At 43.4% G+C, this 20,602-nt stretch overlaps 1 protein-coding gene across 1 annotated transcript; it reads left to right on the top strand.

Annotated features, from left to right (window-relative positions):
- The first annotated feature begins 4,312 nt into the window (after positions 1-4,312).
- Positions 4,313-20,043, top strand: LOC115111454 (adhesion G-protein coupled receptor D2-like). Its single transcript, XM_029637505.2, has 24 exons — positions 4,313-4,357; positions 4,620-4,680; positions 4,876-5,112; positions 5,272-5,901; positions 7,003-7,128; positions 7,284-7,378; positions 7,610-7,909; positions 8,802-8,913; positions 10,350-10,484; positions 12,206-12,314; positions 12,573-12,678; positions 12,838-12,893; positions 13,011-13,137; positions 13,269-13,372; positions 13,636-13,738; positions 13,981-14,134; positions 14,502-14,635; positions 14,816-14,931; positions 16,244-16,364; positions 16,951-16,992; positions 17,122-17,175; positions 17,328-17,475; positions 19,805-19,857; positions 19,993-20,043. Exons 1-24 carry the CDS (start codon positions 4,313-4,315, stop codon positions 20,041-20,043), a joined length of 3,219 nt encoding a protein of 1,072 aa, XP_029493365.2.
- The last annotated feature ends 559 nt before the right edge of the window (positions 20,044-20,602 follow it).

Here is a 20,602-nt window from a genome sequence, read left to right on the forward strand (position 1 = left end):
TTGATGTCACTTGTTAAGACTTTTTAAAGAAATTAGATAATTGAGACATGGATTGAATAGAGCGCATCTCTTATTCAGATGGGTTGAGTTAAATGCGGAAGACACATTTCAGTTGAATGCATTCAGTTGTAAGACTGACTAGGTATCCCCACACAATACCCCATAATGACAAAGCGAAAACAAGTTTTGGGACATTGTTGCACATTTATTCAAAATAAAAAACAGAAATACCTTATTTACATAAGTATTCAGACCCTTTGCTATGAGACTCGAAATTTAGCTCATGTGCATCCTTTTTCCATTGAACAACCTAGAGATGTTTCTACATCTTGATTGGAGTCCGCCTGTGGTAAATTAAATTGATTGTGCATGATTTGGAAAGGCACACACCTGTCTATATAAGGTCCCACAGTTGACAGTGCATGTCAGAGAAAAAAAACAAGCCATGAGGTCGAAGGAACTGTCCGTAGAACCTCAGAGACAAGATTGTGTCGAGGCACAGATCTGGGGAAGGGTAACAAAAAAAGGCTGCCTCATTGAAGGTCCCCATCACTCTTAAATGGAAGAAGTTTGAAACCATCAAGATTCTTCCAAAATCTGGCCTCCCGGCCAAACTGACCAGTGCTGCCTTGCACACTCTTAACTGCATCTAGCTGATAATGGGTGTAATCATTAGTCGAACCGTTGCACACGAGAGTTTCTATTGGACAAATTCAGGTATGTTTATCCCCTTTTTGTTCCGTTTGCTTCTGTTTAAGAAACGTTTTTCAACAGAATCGTCAGAATGAATACACCCCTGATCACCCTTAAACACAGTTCACTGTAGCCACGTTGTATTCCTTCTCGCGTCTACGTTATGCGCTCTCCTCCTTTCACCTATTCCATTCTATTCCCTTCAATGCACAACACATCAGCTGTATGTGACCAGGAGAAAAAAACTTTCCAAGACATACAGCCTACAAACCCTAACCTGGACGACACTGGGCCAATTGTGCACCGCCCTATGTGACTGTCAATCACTGGCAGTTGTGATTCAGCCTGGAATCCAACCAGGGTCTGTAGTGATGCCTCTAGCGTTGAGATGCAATGCCTTAGACCGCAGCACCACTCGGGAGCATCTCTGGAGAGACCTGAAAATAGCTGTGCAGCGACGCTCCCCATCCAACCTGACAGTGCTTGAGAGGATCTGCAGAGAAGAATGGGAGAAACTCCCCAAAAACAGGTGTGCCTAGCTTGTAGCATCGTACCCAAGAAGACTTGATGCTGTAATCGCTGCCTAAGGTGCTTCAACAAAGTGCTGAGTAAAGGGTCTTAATACTTATGTAAATGTATTTATTTACATGTTTTTTTTTTATATAAATTTGAAAACATTTCCAAACAACTGATTTTTGATTTGTCTTTATGGGGTATTGTGTATAGATTGATGAGAAAAAAAAAACATTTAATCAATTTTAGAAAAGCGCTGTAGTGTCACAAAGTGTGGAAAAAGTCAAGGGGTCTGAATCCTTCCCGAATGCACTGTATGTGTGCCATTCAGAGGGTGAATGGGCAAGACAAAAGATTTAAGTGCCTTTGAACTGGTAGTAGTATGGTACTAGGTGCAAGGTGTGCTCAACAGTTTCCAGTTTTATTGTGTATCAATATTGGTCCATCACACAAAGGACATCCAGCCAACTTGACACAACTGTGGGAAGCATTGGAGTCAACATGGGCCAGCATCCCTGTGGAACGCTTTCGACATAGTGTAGAGGCCATTCTCCAGCGAATTGAGGCTGTTCTGAGGGCAAAAGTGAGGGTGCAACTCAAATTTAGGAATGTGTTCTTATTGTTTGGTTAACTCAGTGTATATATACAGAGTAACCTAAATAAAATAGATGATGCTCTATGGTTTACCGTAGAATTGGAAGTCATTCATTATCATCATAGTATTTTTTAGTATGTTTTTTATTTAACCTCGTTTTTATTTTTATTTTGGTTTGTTTTGAAAATATTTTCTCAACTCTATTTCTTGAACTGCATTGTTGGTTAAGGGCTTATAAGTAAACATTTCACGATAATGTCTACACCTGTTGTATTTGGTGCATGCGACAAATAACATTTGATTCGATTTTTGACCCAATCTAACTTTATTTTTTTACCTTTATTTAACTAGTTAAGAACAAATTCTTATTTACATTGACAGCCTAACCCAGCTAAACCCTAACCCGGATGACGCTGGACCAATTGTGTGCCGTCCAATAGGTAGTAAATGACGTCTCATTGACTATGTAATGTACTGATACACTATATGTACAAAAGTATGTGGACACCACTTCATGTTGGTGGATTCGGCTACTTCAGCCATACCCGTTACTGTCAGGTGCATAAAATCGAGCACACAGCCATGCAATTGCCATAGAAAAGTATTGTCAGTACAATGACCTTACTGAAGAGCTCAGTGACTTTCAATATGGCACAGTCATAGGAAGCCACCTTTTTAACAAGTAATTTCTTCACATTTTTGCCCTGCTAGAGCTGCCCCCGTCAACTGTAAGTGCTGTTATTGTGAAGTGGAAACATTTAGGAGCAACAAGGTGAAGAGGTAAGCCACATAAGCTCACAGAATGGGGCCGCAGAGTGCTGAAGAAAGTAGCATGTAAAAATCGTCTGTCCTTGGTTGCATCACTTACCACCGCATTCCAAACTGCCTCAGGAATTAGTCGGGAGCTTAACGAAATAGGTTATAATGGCCAAGCAGCCGCACACAAGCCTAAGATCACAATGCGCAATGCATTGGTCCCCGCTTTGCTGCTATAACAGCCTGAAGTGGTGTAAAGCTCACATCCATTGGACTCTGGAGCGTTCTCTGGAGTGATGAATCATGCTTCAGGCAGTCCGACGGACGAAATAAGGTTTGGTGGATGCCAGGAAAACTCTACCTGCCCCAATGCATAGTGCCAAATGTAAAGTTTGGTGGAGGAAGAATAATGGTCTGAGGGAGGATTTCATGGTTCAGGCTATGCTCCTTAGTTCAAGTGAAGGGAAATATTAACGCGACAGCATACAATGACATTCTAGACAATTATGTGCTTCCAACTTTGTGGCAACAGTTTGGGAAAGGCCTTTTCTTTTTCAGCATGACTATGCCCCCGTGCACAAAGCAAGGTCCATACGTAAATGGTTTGTCGAGAACTTGACTGGCCTGCACAGAGTCCTGACCTCAACCCCATCGAACAACTTTGGGATGAATTGGAAGGCTGACTGCGAGCCAGGCCTAATCGCCCAACATCAGTGCTCCACCTCACTAATGCTCTTGTCGTTGGATGGAAGCAAGTCCCCGCAGCAATGCTCCAACATCTAATGGAAAGCCTTCCCAGAAGAGTAGCAGCAAAGCGGGGACCAACTCCATATTAATGCCCATGATTTTGGAATGATATGTTCGACGAGCAGGTGTCCACATACTTATCGTCATGTAGCGTACCTTGATGTATACAGTAAATAGCAGAAGCAGCAGCAGACAATAAGAGTGGTGCAGAAATGCTTGCCACCCTGCAGGTCTTGATGAAATCTCCGTGCCAAACACTTGGCACTGCTTGCGTAAGTAGGGTTCTTAAAAAAAATGGCCCGATTTGCATGACAAAGCATGCTGCTGATTCAAGGGTGCTGAAGAGTGTGGTGGTGGTGTTGGTGCTAGGGAGGGGGGGCTGGCTGAAGGCAGAGGTTGACTGTTGGACAGAAAGGCAACGGACAGATGCTCCTCACAACGCACAGCAGAGACTTCTCCATAGAGACCAGTCAGGCAGGAGATACTGGAGGCTAAAGCGGCTGGACAGTGGATGAACTGACTAGACTGGACAATGGTCAGAGCACACGCAGGAAATCAGAATAGTGATCCTCAGTATTTAAGGAGAGTTACAGCAGCCTTGGAGTAGCACTAGGCAGTAAGAGCTGGAGTCGGAGCAGTCTGTTCTCTACGAGTCTACAGTAAGCCCAGTTACACAAATAAGGGGACATCACCTGTTGCAGTGTGGGTCTAGGGTAACTTTGATGTGTGTTATACGGTAAGATAAGTAGCCTATCGCTATTTTATTTGAAGTGGTTCTCTTTGAAATATACACAAAATATAGTATAATATCTATAACACTTCAAATATTGTTTATACAGTATGTTTTTGCACTGTGTTAGTCATTGTATTGTTGAACAGAGGTGTATTGGTCTTTGATATGAATAGAGGCTACAGTATAATCCATTGAAGAAACCTCAGTGTCTCCTGAAAGGCAGAGACCAGTTAGCATTGTGTTTTGTTTCAGCTGTGGAACACTGAGACATAGAGATGACTGGAGCCCTCCTGTCTGGGCTTCTGCTCTGTTGCATAGTGGTAATGTCTATTCCTTTATTATATATACAATTACATCATGTGGAATATGAATCCATTCATTGTTTTCAGCGTTTTACTGTAGATATTAATTTATTTATTGGTAGATCTGATACGTTTCATAGGCTAAACACAACTATTCATTTGACTCCATGGTTCTGCTTGTTTCTATACTGAGTTCATTGGATAAGTACATATCAAGGATATTACATGTCTATGCACTAGCCAACAGAATAAAGCAGAGTAAATGTTTCCTCTATTGTAGGTGCTGTGTGAATGTGAGCCAACACAACCGGGGCCAGACAAAGGAGAGATGGACTCAGGTGGTGAGTTCTGGAACTGTCAATCACTTTCAATGTGATGGCAGCAACTCTTACAACCTGATGTATGATGCTAGAATGTCTTTAGGATATCATGTCATTTCCCTGTTGTTTCCATAGAGATTTGCTCAAAGAGATGATAGAGGAGTTCCTGTAAAGTGTGATCCATGCCTATTTGTGGTTTTGTGGTCATAATGACAGAGGGCAGTCTGGTCCATCAAACATCAGACTGGGTGTTCCAGCTGGTCAACGTATCCCTGGACCTCTCCCAGGCAGAGAGCTTCTGCAGCGGCCAGTTCAGCTCCCTCACCACCCTGGGCCAGCCTGAAGATGAGGAGGGAACCCTGGCGCTCCAGATGCGGGCGGGCCTGCATGGACCCATGTGGGTCAGGGACCCCAACAGACCAATGAGCAGGCCTCTGGCACTAGCCAAACAGTGTGAGTTTAGCAACTACAACACCTATGTCTTGATGCCATATTGCATTAATCTCTTCCACTCTATCAAGTTGTCTATAAATGATGATCGATACCTTGGCATTGTGTTGTGATCAAGGCCAGCATAGAGAGTGATGATCTTCTTCTGTCTCTACCTGTTAGACATGCTCTTCCAAGCCCTGAACTTTCCCAGGGATTCTCAGGAGGGCTACGGTCGTGTCAACATGATGTTCCCGGCCCTGCCAGCGGTGAGCGTGTGTGTCCGCGTGCAGTGGGACCCCCAGTGGGACCAGGTGTCCACCATGTACTCCTACGCCGCACCTGTCTTCACCAATGAGTTCCAGCTGCGCGGGCAGGTGGACAGAACAGGACGCATACTGCTGGCGCTCATTGTCCACGGGCAGCACTTCCCCTACAAGGCCTCCTTCCTCAACGATGGGGCCTGGCACCACCTCTGTGTTACTTGGCGCAAGGCTGACGGCCACTGGGCCATCTATGTGGACGGGGAGAGAGGGGCCATGGGCTCCAAGACTAACACCCCCAGGGACATACATGGAAAGGGCATACTTATCCTGGGGCAGGACCAGGACTCATTTGGAGGGAACTTCACTGAACCCTTCGTAGGGAATATCACAGATCTGAATGTCTGGAACACATCCTTGGAGCAGAGGCAGTTCCGTGCCCTGGACGGCTGCTCACCTTTGACCCAGAAAGCTATCTTTACCTGGAGTATTGATAATATGACCCGTCACCCAGTGGTAAAAGAGGTGTCAGCCAATCTGTTCTGCCCAGGTGAGACTGCACCAACACTCACACAACAATGAGAGATCCCTACATAAAATATAGCTGTAATCTGATCTTTATTGGATGTGCTTTTTATCAGTGCTTTAGATTCAAGGTTGATATATGTTTTGTTTGGTTTGATTGTCATCTTAGCAGTTGAATCTTGGCTGTTTAAACTTACTGTCAGCCATTTTGTTTCACATGCCCCTTGTGGTCTCTTGGTCCGAGTTAGGTAGCCTACTTTCCATTGAAGAAGGATTTGTTCACACAAAAGAATTCAGAATAGATTATTGGGTGGCCTCCAGCAGATTTAAAATCAGAATGTAGGTATTTTGTTTCTTTCACATAGCTTTTTAATTCTGATATGGTACCTTTATGGAGCTTTCTATTGCAAACCTATTGTCCTTCTTCCAGATCAATCCATAGCTATTACTAATCCAATACTGAGGCAGTGGTGATTGTTCCCAGTCCCCTGTCAGTTGGTTGTTGAATCATTCTGGGTGATCTACCTCAAAAGAGGCCAGTTAAACCAGTGGCTGTCTGCCTGAACACATCCAGTATGTCTGTCTGAGAGAGAGTCATGGGGGAGAGGAAACTGGTTAGTGTGGTTCACTGGCTAACGGCCATGTGGAGGGCAGAGGAGGGGGATTCACACAAGTATGAGGTATGTGCTTTACGAAGAGAATGGAGCTCTACTCAATAGTGAAAAGCAACAAAATGTTAAACCGTCACGAAAGGGATTCCATTTCTGTAAGTAACAAGTTGACTGGCTTTTTGTTGGCAGCCATTTTCAGTAAAAATTTCAAACACGGTTAAATTAATTGCAAGTAATTGTCTGTGTTTTTCAAAGGTTGTTGAATATGAATATGAAAATATGATAGTATTTTACTTATACATGTAAATTGCTTTAAAGCATGTTATGCTATAGCATGCTAAATTAAACCAAATACTTAGAGGACCATGGAGTAAACAAAGGTGTTACAAAATCAAGAGCTCACTTGACACAAATAAGTCATTTAAATATATTTCCATTAACTTTAGTAGAATAATAAACAGATTATGTAGTTACTGGAGCTGTCTCATGCTGTATGTCTGTGTGTTGTGTTGCAGGGGTCCACAGGCAGAGGGAGATGCAGGGCTGCAGGGCCCTAGAGCGCTGGTCTAGCCAACAGCTCCCCTTGTACAGCTCTGCAGACTGCTCCACCACACTCCCCTTCATCTGCAGGACCAGCAGGGGTGAGTCAACTACTATCTAGACCGCCAATACATAGGCCCAGACCATTACTTACGTACTGTAACAAACATAGCAAATATAGTTTGTGACTAAATAACCTAACAAAACATCAGAGAGGAACCATGGACTGTTTCTGACACATGGCTCTCTGTAACAGAGCGCTATGTTAAGATGAAGGGGTTGAGTGAGTTACAGAGCTCCCATCCCAGTCCCTTCATGAACCTCCTCATGCAGCTCTCCAATGGAACACAGGTAAAGACTGATTACTATAAATCACTGGTTGCCTGTCAGGATTAGGACATTTATGATTGCTCTCTAACTTATTTAACTTGACACAGCAATTTAACTTTGTTCTGTCAGAAAAGGATGTCCAGTTTTCTTTGATCTACAATTCTTGATTTCCTTTACATCCTCTGCTCTTTTTGTGTGTTTGTGTGTATTTGTGTGTGTGCGTGCGTGCGTGTTTGTGTGTGTGTTCATCAGGGTGTGGAGGGTGTGATTGGGGAGCAGTCAGGGGGTCAGATGAGCTGGGGTCAGGTGTCCAGTCTGCTCAACATGTCCAGGCAGGCCCTGGAAGACACCAAAGAGGGGCTGCAGCCGAGAGACATGCTGTCCCTGGTCCAACTGCTAGTGCGGGCTGCAGACGTGCCCACAGACATGGCCACGGAGGGGAACCACAGCCGGGCCACCAACAGCGCTGGGGAGCTCAGCCACACCTTCATCACTGTGGCTGACAGCATCATCAGCCAGGACAACGTCCCCAAGTGGCAGGCCATCAAACAGGTATCAATCAATTATTTAAAGTGATTTACGAAGCCCTGTTTACATCAGGTACCAGAGTGGCAGACTACAGCAATGACTGGGAACAGGAGGAGGCAGAGACAAGGTGTTAAGAATGTAGTACTGAAGTATGATTTTAGCATTTCTCCACTAGAGGACAGTAAGATGTATACTGTGAATGACCGAGAAACTATCAAATGAATGGTTACGCTTGGCTTAATTAGTTAGTGTACATGTACAGAACACATAAGGCTGAATCTTGATAAATCTTAATTGCACATACACTAAATGTAATCTCCTCTAAATCTCCTCTAAATCCATGAATATCTAGTGTAACAATAAACAGGTCTAATTTATATATTGCTGCAGCACTTTTTCACAGACTATTATGATCTCTGAACAATTTTTATTTAATATCCAACAAAGACAATATTGAATGTTCTTTAAAGGAAGCACTGTGTGCTTTTATGGTTAACAGACCCATCCAAAACAATTACATAGAACATGTATATTATATGTCTATGTATCCTAGTGGTAGCCATATGATAAGTGTTCATATTGATGCAGCGCTCGCCTCCCCCACTTCACCCACCTCCCCTCTCCCAGGCCTTTCTACCCTTCAAGGTCACAGCAGCACAGCACAGCCAGACTGAATGTATTAGAGCAGCTAGAGGACTGAAACACTGTGGCTTTCCTCAACCACGTAGCACTGCTTCACTCACAGTGTCTGCTCTTCTCCAATAACTACAGCCAGGAGTCTCTTGACCAGCTGACCAAACTCTGTGTCCTAGTTATAGGCTTAATATCCTGGTCAGTTCACGTGGTCAGGGCCCTACCAATGACCAGTATATTGCTATGATGAACCCCATACCCTTATCCCTGCCCCGTGCCCCAGGTGGTGAGTGGACCGATGACTGTGGTCAGGAGTATTGACCGCATGGTGACCAGTCTGAGCACTCGGCTGATGGCAGAAACCGACCATCTGCTCATTCACAGCTCCAGCATCAGTAAGTCACTTAGTACAGTACATTCTCTAGACTGTTACAGTGTGTTCTGTGTGCTTCTGAAAGGCTGAGAGAGTGGGCAGACATACTACACAAAGCAATATTGAAACAATAACATCTTCCACTGGCTAATTCAGAATTAGCCACTTAACATTTTTATTGGTTCGATATTGCTTTGTGTACCCACATGAAAAAAGACTAAAGTATACTATAGAATATTACAGTACTTACTATAGAATTCTGTAGTAAACTTAGTATACTGTAGAATACCATACTAATTAGTACATACTGTACCCTGCCCATTCCCCACCCCATAATCTCAATTTGTGCCACCCATAAGTGAGAAACCTTATTATAGACCATATATTGTGTTACCTACAGTAGGTTTCCAGAAGGACAAAGCCTGTACTTCTATGTCAAAGATAATAAAACAAAAACACTATAGTAAATACTACAGTCATGTCAGTAGAAACACTACAGTAAATAACACACTATAGTACAATCTGCGAAAACACCACATTAATTACTATATTATATACTACAGTTTTCCTTTACTACATTATTTATACTATAGTAAAGAGTAAATACTACAGTATGCTACAGTAAATACATTTTGCTGAACTTTAGTTTGCAGAAATGCTACAGTCAATACTACAGTAAAGTCCACAAAAGCACTACAGTGAATACTGTAGTAGTTATACCATAGTATACTTAAGCAATAAGGCACGGGCGGGTGTGGTACATGGCCAATATATCACAGCTAAGGTCTGTTCTTATGTACGAGGCAACGCGGAGTGCCTGGATACAGCCCTTAGCCGTTGTATATTGGCCATATACCACAAACCCCCGAGGTGCCTTATTGCTATTATAAACTGGTTACCAATATAATTAGAATAGTCCAAATAAATGTTTTGTCATACCCATGGTATACAGTCTGATATACCACGGCAGTCAGCCAATCAGCATTCAGGGTTTGACCCACCCAGTTTATAATATAGTATTTTTTCATGTGGGTAATGCGTATACTGCTATTCAGAGAAACCTGGACCTCTTTGGACCCCGCCACATGAGCTTCATACTTGTTCTTTCCTTTGTTCTTCTAGACCTACTATAGCCTAACACAGGCATCTTGCTACAATACAACGTAATTTACCAACCGCTATGGAGCACTTAGCTGTTCCTCTTACTATAATACAAAAAGGACAGCTAGGCCTGCCCACTACACTATGCATGTTCCTTATACCACCTTTAATGACAACCTTCCTATCCACAGTGGACCTGTCTTCATCAGGTCACATGTAGGAGCATACAGTGTACAGGCCTTTCTGTCCTTTGCATGTTTACTCATTAGCACGTTTTGTAGGATGTGCTGCTGTGACTACAACCCTTCCTCTTCCTATAGTTCCACTGAGAATAGTTATTTACTTTATGTCATTCAGAGCTGGAGGTCCAGCAGAAGAGTCTGGGAGAGGAATCCAGTGGGTCGAAGTTCTGTGGTCCAGTGGTGGACAGCAACACCAACATAGACTGCATCTCAGTCCCCACACAGAACATGCAGGATCTCCATGACAACGGTGAGAGACATCCCTGAGAGCGCTGTACTGTCTGTAACTGTGCTGTCTGTAGCTGTACTGTGTCTAGATGAGTATATGCACTCCTTCAATCATAGCCAGCCGACTACTTTACAGTCTCAACCATGCATTCCTCTAACAGTAAAAACACCTACAGTAGTGAAGCAGGATTTTAAAATACATTCCAAGAATTTATCAAGTACTGTTTGAATACTGAGTGTGCAAAGCATGAAGAACACACTCCTCATATTGAGTTGCAAGTTGCACCCCCCTGTGTTTGCCCTTAGTACAGCCTTTCGTGTTGAAAGCGTTCCACAGGGATGCTGGCCCATGTTGACTCCAATGCTTCCCACAGTTGTGTCACCTCAGTACCTCCAGGCTCTGATCAGGCCCTACACCCAAACAAGGGCACTGCGTTCATCCACCTCTGGCCTGCTCGCCTCCCTACCACTGAGGAAGTACAGTTCCCCTCGCAGCCCAGTCAAAACTGTTCGCTGCTCTGGCCCCCCAATGGTGGAACAAACTCCCTCACGACGCCAGGACAGCGGAGTCAATCACCACCTTCCGGAGACACCTGAAACCCCACCTCTTTCAGGAATACCTAGGATAGGATAAAGTAATCCTTCTCACCCCTCCCCCCCTTAAAAGATTTAGATGCACTATTGTAAAGTGGCTGTTCCACTGGATGTCTTAAGGTGAACGCACCAATTTGTAAGTCGCTCTGGATAAGAGCGTCTGCTAAATGACTTAAATGTAAATGTAAATGTGTCAAGTTGGCTGGATGTCCTTTGGGTTGGTGGACCATTCTTGATTCGCACAAGAAACTGTTGTGCGTGAAAAACCCAGCAGTGTTGCAGTTCTTGACACACACCAGTGTGCCCGGCACCTACTACCATACCCCGTTCAATGGCACTTAAATCTTTTGTCTTGCCCATTCACCCTCTGAATGAACGAATGGCACACATACACAATCCATGTCTTAGTTGTCTCAAGGCTTAAAAATCCTTCTTTAACCTGTCTCCTCCCCTTCATCTACACTGATTGAAGTGGATTTAACAGATGACATCAATAAGGGATCATAGCTTTCACCTGGATTCACCTGGTCAGTCTATGTCATGGAAAGAGCAGGTGTTCTTAGTGTATGTACTAGTACACACTTGGTGCATGGTACAGACATTATGTTTTCATCCATTCGTAGTACCACTTGACTTCATACAACTATTCACAATCTATGTTAGCTGGTTATTGTGAGACATAATATTGCTCTGTTTCCACTTTGTGCTGCATTGTTAAACTGTCTAGTGTTCTTAGAAGTGTTGTTTATGTGGATGTTGTTGTTTATGTGGATGTTGTTGTGTATGTGGATGTTGATTTTGTTGTTTATGTGGATGTTGATTTTGTTGTTTATGTGGATGTTGATTTTGTTGTTTATGTGGATGTTGATCTTGTTGTTTATGTTGATGTTTATGTGGTTGTTGTTTATGCTTATGTGGATGTTGATCTTGTTGTTTATGTTGATGTTTATGTGGTTGTTGTTTATGCTTATGTGGATGTTGATATTGTTGTTTATTATGTGGATGTTGATGTTTATGTGGAAGTTGATGTTGTTGTTTATGTGGATGTTGTTGTTTATGTGGATGTTGTTGTTGTTGTGGATGTGGATGTTGTTGTTTATGTGGAAGTTGATGTTGTTGTTTATGTGGATGTGGATGTTGTATGAGCAGGCTTCCAGATGGTGACTGTGGTGAACACGTGGTACAGTTCCCTGCGGCCTCTCTTCAACTCAGAAGAGAACATCACCATGTTTCCCATCGTCACCGATGGCATCCAGAGGTAGGGAAGACGAGAACTCTGAACTGTTTTAGGCCATGGTGACACTGACTAGGCACGAAATGAGAAGAAATCATTTGAAACAGGACAGGTCTTTTTTTCATGAATTACTGTAGATATGAATCAGTCCATTAGGAACATTACTTTCCATTTTCCATTAAGACTTTTTTCCATTAGTGCCTACTGAGCATAAGCCAGTGTTGATATCCAGCCTTATGTGTGACTGTCCCTATACGGCCTGTGCTTTGCTATGTGTGTCAGGTACCTGGGCACCATCCTGGGCTCTTCTGTCATCTCTACTACAGTCCTGGGTGACGGACAGCCTGTCAGCATGGCTGTACGCTTCCAGCTCCAACACAGAGCTCGGGTTAGTCTCACACTCACATGGAACACATTCCTCTATACACTATATACCTCTGCCTCTGCCTCGCTCACAGAGAATATGATATATGCCCCTTGTTCTCCTCCATACGTCTGTCCTTTACTGTAAGTGTGAAAGGATGTCCTGTTCCATTGATTCCTTTAGAATCCTGTAGGGACCGTGTATGACCCAGTCTGTGCATTCTGGGACTTTGATCTGATGTAAGTATAATGACAGCAAATATTCTGCCATTACATCAATAGTAATCAGTGTTTGAATCATTAGTGTAAAGGTTACCGTACATTGCGATGAAAGTGTAAACTGTTGTCCCTCTCTAGGCCAGAGGCAGGGGGGTGGTGGTCTACTAGAGGATGTGAGGTCATCTCTAAACAATACGACTCCACTGTCTGCTTCTGCAACCACACCACCAACTTTGCCCTGCTGATGCAAGTCTATGAAGTCCAGGTAAAGGTCCATTCTATCCTCCACAAGTCCTCACATTCCACATTGTGAAATAGTGCACTCAATAGAGAATAGTCAACAGACACTTATAATCAGTTTAGTTTCTGATAAATACATATGTGTGTGTGTGTCAGAGGAGCCCAGAGAATGAAAAAGCCCTCCAGGTGATGACGTTCATTGGCTGTGGAGTGTCCCTGTGTGGCCTACTCTTCACCTTCATCCTCTTCATTGCTGTAGGGTGAGTGGTGCTCTGCTCCAGGGAATAATCTACTAGCATGTGAAGGGTACAAGACATGTGTTTGTTTGAATGATTAGCTCTGTCTGTACAATATGTCTTCTTTACCATGCTGAGCAGACCTATTGCTGCTGTGTTTAGTATTTATGTATGATTACTAACTCACAGACGAGCTGCATGTTGGTCTGACCTTGATCATCTCTCTGTGTCTGTCTCCCCTCTCCCCTCTCCCCTCTCCCCTCTGGCCTGGTGTGGTGTGGGTTCAGAGTTCCTAAGTCTGACCGCACCACTGTCCATAAGAACCTGATCGTGGCTCTGGGAATAGCTGAGCTGCTGCTAATGTGCAGTGACTGGGCCTCTGCTAACGAGGTGGGACTCTTTACGTACAGTAGCTCTGTCTGTCTTCAAACATCTCATTCTCTGTATGGTTATGGGTACTATGAACTAGAGGAGGGCATAGGGTCAGAAATCCATGTGCCTGTAGGCTTTTATCTGCTTTTGTCATTGAAAGTATGATAGGACTCCATTCTCTTCTCTAGACCACGGTTCTATATGTGTGTTACTTAAATGGCTGACAAGTGTGTCAATGCTTTGTCCCTCCTGTCCACTAGGGGGCGTGTCTGGTGGTGACAGCCCTGCTGCACTTTTTCTTCATGGCCTCCTTCTCCTGGATGCTGGTGGAGGGGCTGCTGCTGTGGAGTAAGGTGGTGTCTGTCAACATCAGCGAGGACCGGAGGATGAAGATGTACTATTCCATCGGCTGGGGTAAAACCCACTACAGCAATAACACTGATACACTCCACACAGGACTCATCCAGTCACACAAGACACTGGCCTATATCCTACAAGCCCAGTTTGTGCACAGTGCTGTCTGGAACACAACTCATCTAGACCAAAGGCTGTGTTCCTACTGACCACATTGGAACAGTGTATTTATTCAAACAAGCTCAACACACTCATGATGCTGTGTTATAAGATGCTCATCTATAGGCCAGCTGTCTGAATAAATAGAACGGCTGGTGAATGATGTCTACTGCAGTGCCTGTAACACAGCAATGCCAACTCTCTTCATTAAAGACATTCCTGTGTTATATTCCTTTAAAAAAAAAAAATTGTTGCTTTCTTTTTGCAGGTCTACCTGTTGTGATTGTTGGTGTAACCTTGACGATATCCTTGGACAAGTACAAAGCAGACAATCACTGCTGGCTCAATGTGGAGACTGATATGATTTGGGCTTTTGTGGGACCTGTTCTATTTATCTTGGTTGTATGTAGCTTTGCTTTACTTGTGTTACTTCACTTCACTGTGTGTGTGTGCATTTGCATGTGTGTGTGTGCATTTGTGTGTGTGTGCTCACCTGTGATGATTATTCATGTGTCATACATGTGTCATGCAGCAACAATATGGCATGTCCATCAGTTGTTCTAAGACTTTGTGTACTCCTAGGTCAATGCAGTGGTGCTTTGCCGGGTAGTCATAGTGACAGTGTCCAGCGCTCGTCGTCGCGCAAAGATGCTCACTCCCAGTTCGGCATCTAAACTCCATAGCTTCGACCTGACCTGGTGAGTCACCACACTATATCGCTCTCTCTCTCTCTCTCTCATTCAATCTCTCTCATTCAGTCTCTCGTCCTCTTTCTCTCTCTCATTCAATCTCTCTCTCATTCAGTCTCTCGTCCTCTTTCCCTGACTCTCCTGCTCTCTTACGCACATGCAAACCTAGGACACATACATTGTATTTTGTTTCTGAAACCCAACATCCAACACTTGGTGGCTTTTCATGGTATGTTTTATACGTGCGATACAACGTGACAGAGAGCTGTCAGAGGAATTTTCCTTTGAAGCACAATCTGTGGAATAGGTGATTTTCAAATCCACAAGTGACCGATCCACACAGCCAAACTTAACGGAACTAAACAGAGAGACTGTAACTGCATGAGAATGAGGTAGTTTGAGTCTGAAGTAGTGGGAGTTGTTATAGGTCTTATCAGCCTAACACCTGGTCCTAGAGAGACGGAGAGGCAGACTGTGTGGGTGTGTGTTGGTCTGTGTGCTTTTCACTGAGCTCATTGTCTGGTCAATGTGGACTCTAAAACAGGGACCAGGGCATAGGGTTCAGTCCTGTCCCAATATAGACAGGGTCTAAACATGCCATACTCATATTTAGCTGCCTACATGCAGAGACAAGACAAATAAAACAATGATATTGTGCACACTGCACATCTATGAACACCAAGACAGTATTTCATTGAGATATTTATTTTCAATCATCACCTGTTCATTTCCTTGTAAAGAGAGTGAAGGAGTAAGCAAGCCATCTCTGCCCCCTCCGCAGTCATCTCTGCCCCCTCCGCAGTCTATCTGTTCCCCTAAGAATGGGATGAGATGTCACAAGTTTGGAAAAAAGACTCAATTGAGAAAAAAAGCAAAGAAAGAAGAGGAATTTCTCACTTTGTCCTTGTAGACAGAGTTCAACGTGAACTCAATCTCCTGGCCCAGGTGCAGCAGGACGACAACAAATCAGAGACACAGAGCATACATGATAATAATGTCATGTGATTATTGTTATTATTTTTACTAATTTCAATTGAATACACTCGCATCAAGTATAGCTGTGGCTGTCAAATAACTACATTTTGTGTGTGTGTGTGTGTGTGTGTGTGTGTGTGTGTGTGTGTGTGTGTGTGTGTGTGTGTGTGTGTGTGTGTGTGTGTGTGTGTGTGTGTGTGTGTGTGTGTGTGTGCGTGTGTGTGTGACAATAGCTAGACCTCATAATGGACATCTATTCAGCATCAGCTGAGTCCTGCCAGGAGAGTGTGTGTGGGGGGGTCGGTGAGTGGGTGTGTGTACTATACTGACAGTCTGACGTCTGCAGGGCTGTGACGCGACCCGTCCTTATTCTACTGCCAGTGCTGGGCCTTACCTGGCTGTGTGGAGTCCTGGTGCACCTATCCATGATGGTGGCCTATGTCTTCATCGCTCTCAATGCTTTCCAGGTGAGCAAAGCCATTCTTTCAAGGATCATTGTCTGTAAAAGTTTGTAGAGAGCGAGCGAGAGAGAGAGATGGGCTAGATAAGCCGATTGGTGGGCCGCGGGAGCAGTGTAGTGTGTGGGAAAGGGTGGCTCAGTCTGGACCTTTGAAGGACAGGTCATGGCAGGGCTCAAGGCTGGCCCCTCGCCAGATTCACCTCCACCTCTCTTCCCATCACACTCCTGATAAGACCTATAAATCAAATGGGGGTACTCTGCACTTCCCCTCTATTTTTCTCTTTCTACCTCTACCTCTCTTTCGCTATCTGTCTCTGTGCTCTCTCTCTCTCTCTCTCTCTCTCTCTCTCTCTCTCTCTCTCTCTCTCTCTCATATAAGCTTCCTGCATGGTTGTTAATTCATGTGAATGAGCTGGCCATGGCCCCGGAGTAACCCTCAGAGAGTTGCTAGTTAATTTAGATTTATTGTGAGGCTTCATCCGGAGAAAGGGGAGGTAAACCTCATCATCCTCAAACTATACTTAGGTTGTTGAAGGGTCCATAGAAATAACTCACTATATTGTACATTGTCTTCTGTCCTTTCCTTCCTGTAGGGCCTGTACATATTCCTGGTGTATGCGGTTTACAATAGTGAGGTATGTTTTCTAAGAACTCTGTTTCTCTCAGAATGCAGTTGTCTATCTGTGGCATGCCAACCATTTGACAATGCCAAACACGTTAGTGGCAGTACTGAGTACTGAGGGTATTGTCTGCTTTTCTTAAAGGTGAGGAATGCCATAAAGAGGATCAAAGAGAAGAGGAAAGCCTTGTCTTTCACGGTGAGCCAAAAAGCATACAGCGACATCCGTACTAACATTTTGATTATTTTCAACCTGGAGAAAAACATTATGCTAATTCAGGGTGAACATGCATTGAATACACAATCAGACAGCGTCATGTAAACTTCTCAATGCAATCTCATTGGTTGTAGAACTGTTCCCAGCCAATCAGCTTTCTGCCGTCCCAGAGGGGTCCAGCCCAGACGTGGACCCACAGTCTGCCACCTCCCTCCAGCCCAGAGACCAGCGACATCTCAGGCCCCGGCAGCACCACCTCCACCTCACTGGTCATCAAGAGCGGTAGGAGAGGCTGGCCAGAGTGGGGTGGGTGGCTCTGGGGTTGGAGTGAGGATTGGGGCTGTGGAGGGTTGGGGTGGGTCAGGTTGTCTGGTTTTGGGTAGGCTGGGTTGGGTTGGGTTAGGGTTGTGTAGTGGTGGGTTGTGGTGCAAGGAGTCATGCAGTCTGGATATTACACTTAGGTGTTCAACATACCTGACATGAATGCCATTAAAGGCATTAAAGGAAAGTTTACCCAAAACTCTCAAATGATTCCATACATTGAAACTAGTTTAGTTTGGAGTTTGCCCTCTCCCCCTCTCTCTCCCTGTAGTGCTGTACTGAAACAGCTGCAAAAATGGGTCACATGACTTGTGACTCTCGCTGGATGCAGGCCTCACTCTACTCCGTTGCCAGTGAATTCATTATTCAGAAATGTGTTATTTTATTGAAAGCGTACTGCCGAATGAGCTATTTTTGTCAAAAGTTCTATCGGTTTTGAGTCAGGAAAGTTGTATATTTCAACCTAAAATATTAGCGATTATTTAATATTATTATCTTATCTAGCTGACTGCCACAGCAGCGGAGATGTCTAACAACTGCACACGTGTGTCCTCATGGGGTAGACCGTCCTCATGGGGTAGACCGTCCTCATGGGGTAGACCGTGCTATGTAAAAACATCACAATATACCCTTATATAGAGCTAGACGTCACGAAATTCAATTCTTTAAGGGGTGAGAAATAACCTGGTGCGAAAGTTAATAGTTAGAAAAATAATAGGTAAAGTTAGTTACATAAAGTGGAAAAAGACATGTCAGCAAGCGCTAGCTGATGTCCGGTCCCTGACTGCACTTTATAGTAAATCAAGGGAAGAAGCCACCAAATGTCACGGTGTTCTGATAAAAGATATGGAGTGATGCAGAAGAAGGTTAATAGCAATTCAAAATAGTAAACACAATATAAATACTCCTGCAGCCAACCTTGCATTGCTACATGTGTGTAGCAAGCACTTCAGTGGGGATGTATATGAATAAGATATGCAATCTGAAATTATGGGGACAAGAAACTGAAGGATACTAAAAGATACAGCTGTTGCCACTATGTTTCCATGGACTGGATATGGCGCAGTGCCAAAATATAAAGGCGCATTTGAGAAGAGAAGGCGACAACGCAAGCTTTTGGAGGTAGGTAGACTAGCCTGTCCGAAGTGTTCTTATTGTGTTATTGCCATTGCGTCATATCATGTAGACATATAGACCTGGGTTCTCTACAGGTTAGAATATGTATTTATGACAGGGCGGGTTGAGAAACAATACACCTAAAATCACCTTACATTGCAGAGTATAATATCCCAAAAATATTTTGAGAAATAAACATATGATATATAGTGTTTTGGGATAATGTAAAACCCACTAACGGTCTTGCTCATAGAGGTTTATTATAAGCGGTGATGCAATAAAGTAAAGTTTGAAACAGATGTGTGCTCCAATTTGTTTTTTGAATACATTTTTTTTTCAGGACACCAGAGTTTATGAGGGCAGCAAAATCCCTCTGGTCACAAAAGCAAACCAACTGCTTCTCATCATCATTATGTTCCTCCATTTCTGTAAGAATTGTAGTCATTTATTTGAATTCTCTCTGCAGCACAAACGTTCTTTATTTGCAGCATTGGAGTGAAATTGCCACAACTACACCATCGTCTGTGTTGATCCTGGAGATGGGTTGGGGCTGTGATCCAGCTACTGCTGCAATTTGACTCAATTCTCCGTCCGAATACTCAGGCCACGACACCATCAGCACCCCTCCAGTAGCTTTTTTTTGGTCGTCAGACATTTTTGGAGGTTGTCGTTTACTTTGTATAACTAATGTCTAACGTAGTCTTCACTTCACTGTCCTTACAAAAACCTGTATCTGTGATTACGGCACCCATCTCCACTGCTGTGTCAGACGGATATATCAAATTATGATGTAAAATAATAGCTAATGTTTTGGGTGGAAAAGTACACATTTCCTGATTCAAAACCGATGATGCTATTGACAAAAATAGCTTAATCCGCAGTATGCTTTCAATAATACAATGAATTTCTCCACAATTTGCAGATTTCTATATCATGAATTCATTGGCAACAGCGCAAAGCGAGGCCTGCACCCAGCAACTTCACCAGTCAGTTGAACTGCTTTTGCAGCTGTTTCAAGTACAGCACTACAGGGAGAAAGAGGGGGAGAGGGCAAACTCCACGGAACTAGTTTCAATGTATGGAATCACTTGGATTCATGATTTTGGGTAAACTTCTCCTTTCGTACCAGGTGAATAAATGCATCTATGTGAGATTTTGCCTTTTTGTCTTTCAGAGAGTTTTGGAAAAGAAAGTAGTTTCTCCTTGAAACCTGCATCAGGAAACCAGGTATGTTTGGTATTATGCATCTATAGAGATTCTATCCTCTTATTTGACCTACCATCACTCCTAAATGGTTCATTGTGTATTTTACGAATTCTGATCCATCTCCCAGACATCAACACGTCTGTTTTACTTTACCAGGTGGTTCAACTGACTGCTTTCAAGCCCTCAGGTATTTTCACCATTTCCTAGGCAGCTGAATCTGACTTTCATTTAATCTTGCTTTATTAAAAATAATGTGGCTGGCACACATACAATAAGGAACCAGGTTACATTGTCTACTGACAATTTGGTCATCATTTAATCCCCTTCTGTTAGTATCTATATTTTCTTCAGATTTAAATGATTTTTGATTGGACAATTATTTTGACTACATGTAATAACATCAGGTATGTGTTTTGTAAACATATTGGCAGCTCTTTTTTGTTTTTTGAAGTGGGCCAGGTCATTTCACCATGTCGAGAGCCTGGAACTATAAGGTTCTATCTGCAAAAAAGAGGATTCTGAGATAATTGGCTTTAAAGTTCTGAATCCTAATCGGTTTGAATGGTGTCAGCAATTTTTATTGTGTATTCTTTTGAACATAGCAACATGAATTGGGTATCTAGAGTACTATATAAGTTGAGAACACTGAACAGAACAAGGCTATATCAATAACTACATTTTGACAAAAATGCAGATGGAACCTTATAGTGTCAATCAAATCAAATCAAATCAAATGTATTTATATAGCCCTTCGTACATCAGCTGA

The sequence above is a fragment of the Oncorhynchus nerka genome, linkage group LG27, assembly GCF_034236695.1.
Source record: "Oncorhynchus nerka isolate Pitt River linkage group LG27, Oner_Uvic_2.0, whole genome shotgun sequence".
NCBI lineage: Eukaryota > Metazoa > Chordata > Actinopteri > Salmoniformes > Salmonidae > Oncorhynchus > Oncorhynchus nerka.

Bases quoted from the DNA above. Each gene is read 5' to 3' on its own strand.
- LOC115111454 (XM_029637505.2), top strand. From the start codon at position 4,313: ATGACTGGAGCCCTCCTGTCTGGGCTTCTGCTCTGTTGCATAGTG. The intron at 13,138-13,268 runs GTAAAGGTCCAT...TGTGTGTGTCAG, and splicing joins TGCAAGTCTATGAAGTCCAG to AGGAGCCCAGAGAATGAAAA. The intron at 19,858-19,992 runs GTATGTTTGGTA...TTACTTTACCAG, and splicing joins AACCTGCATCAGGAAACCAG to GTGGTTCAACTGACTGCTTT.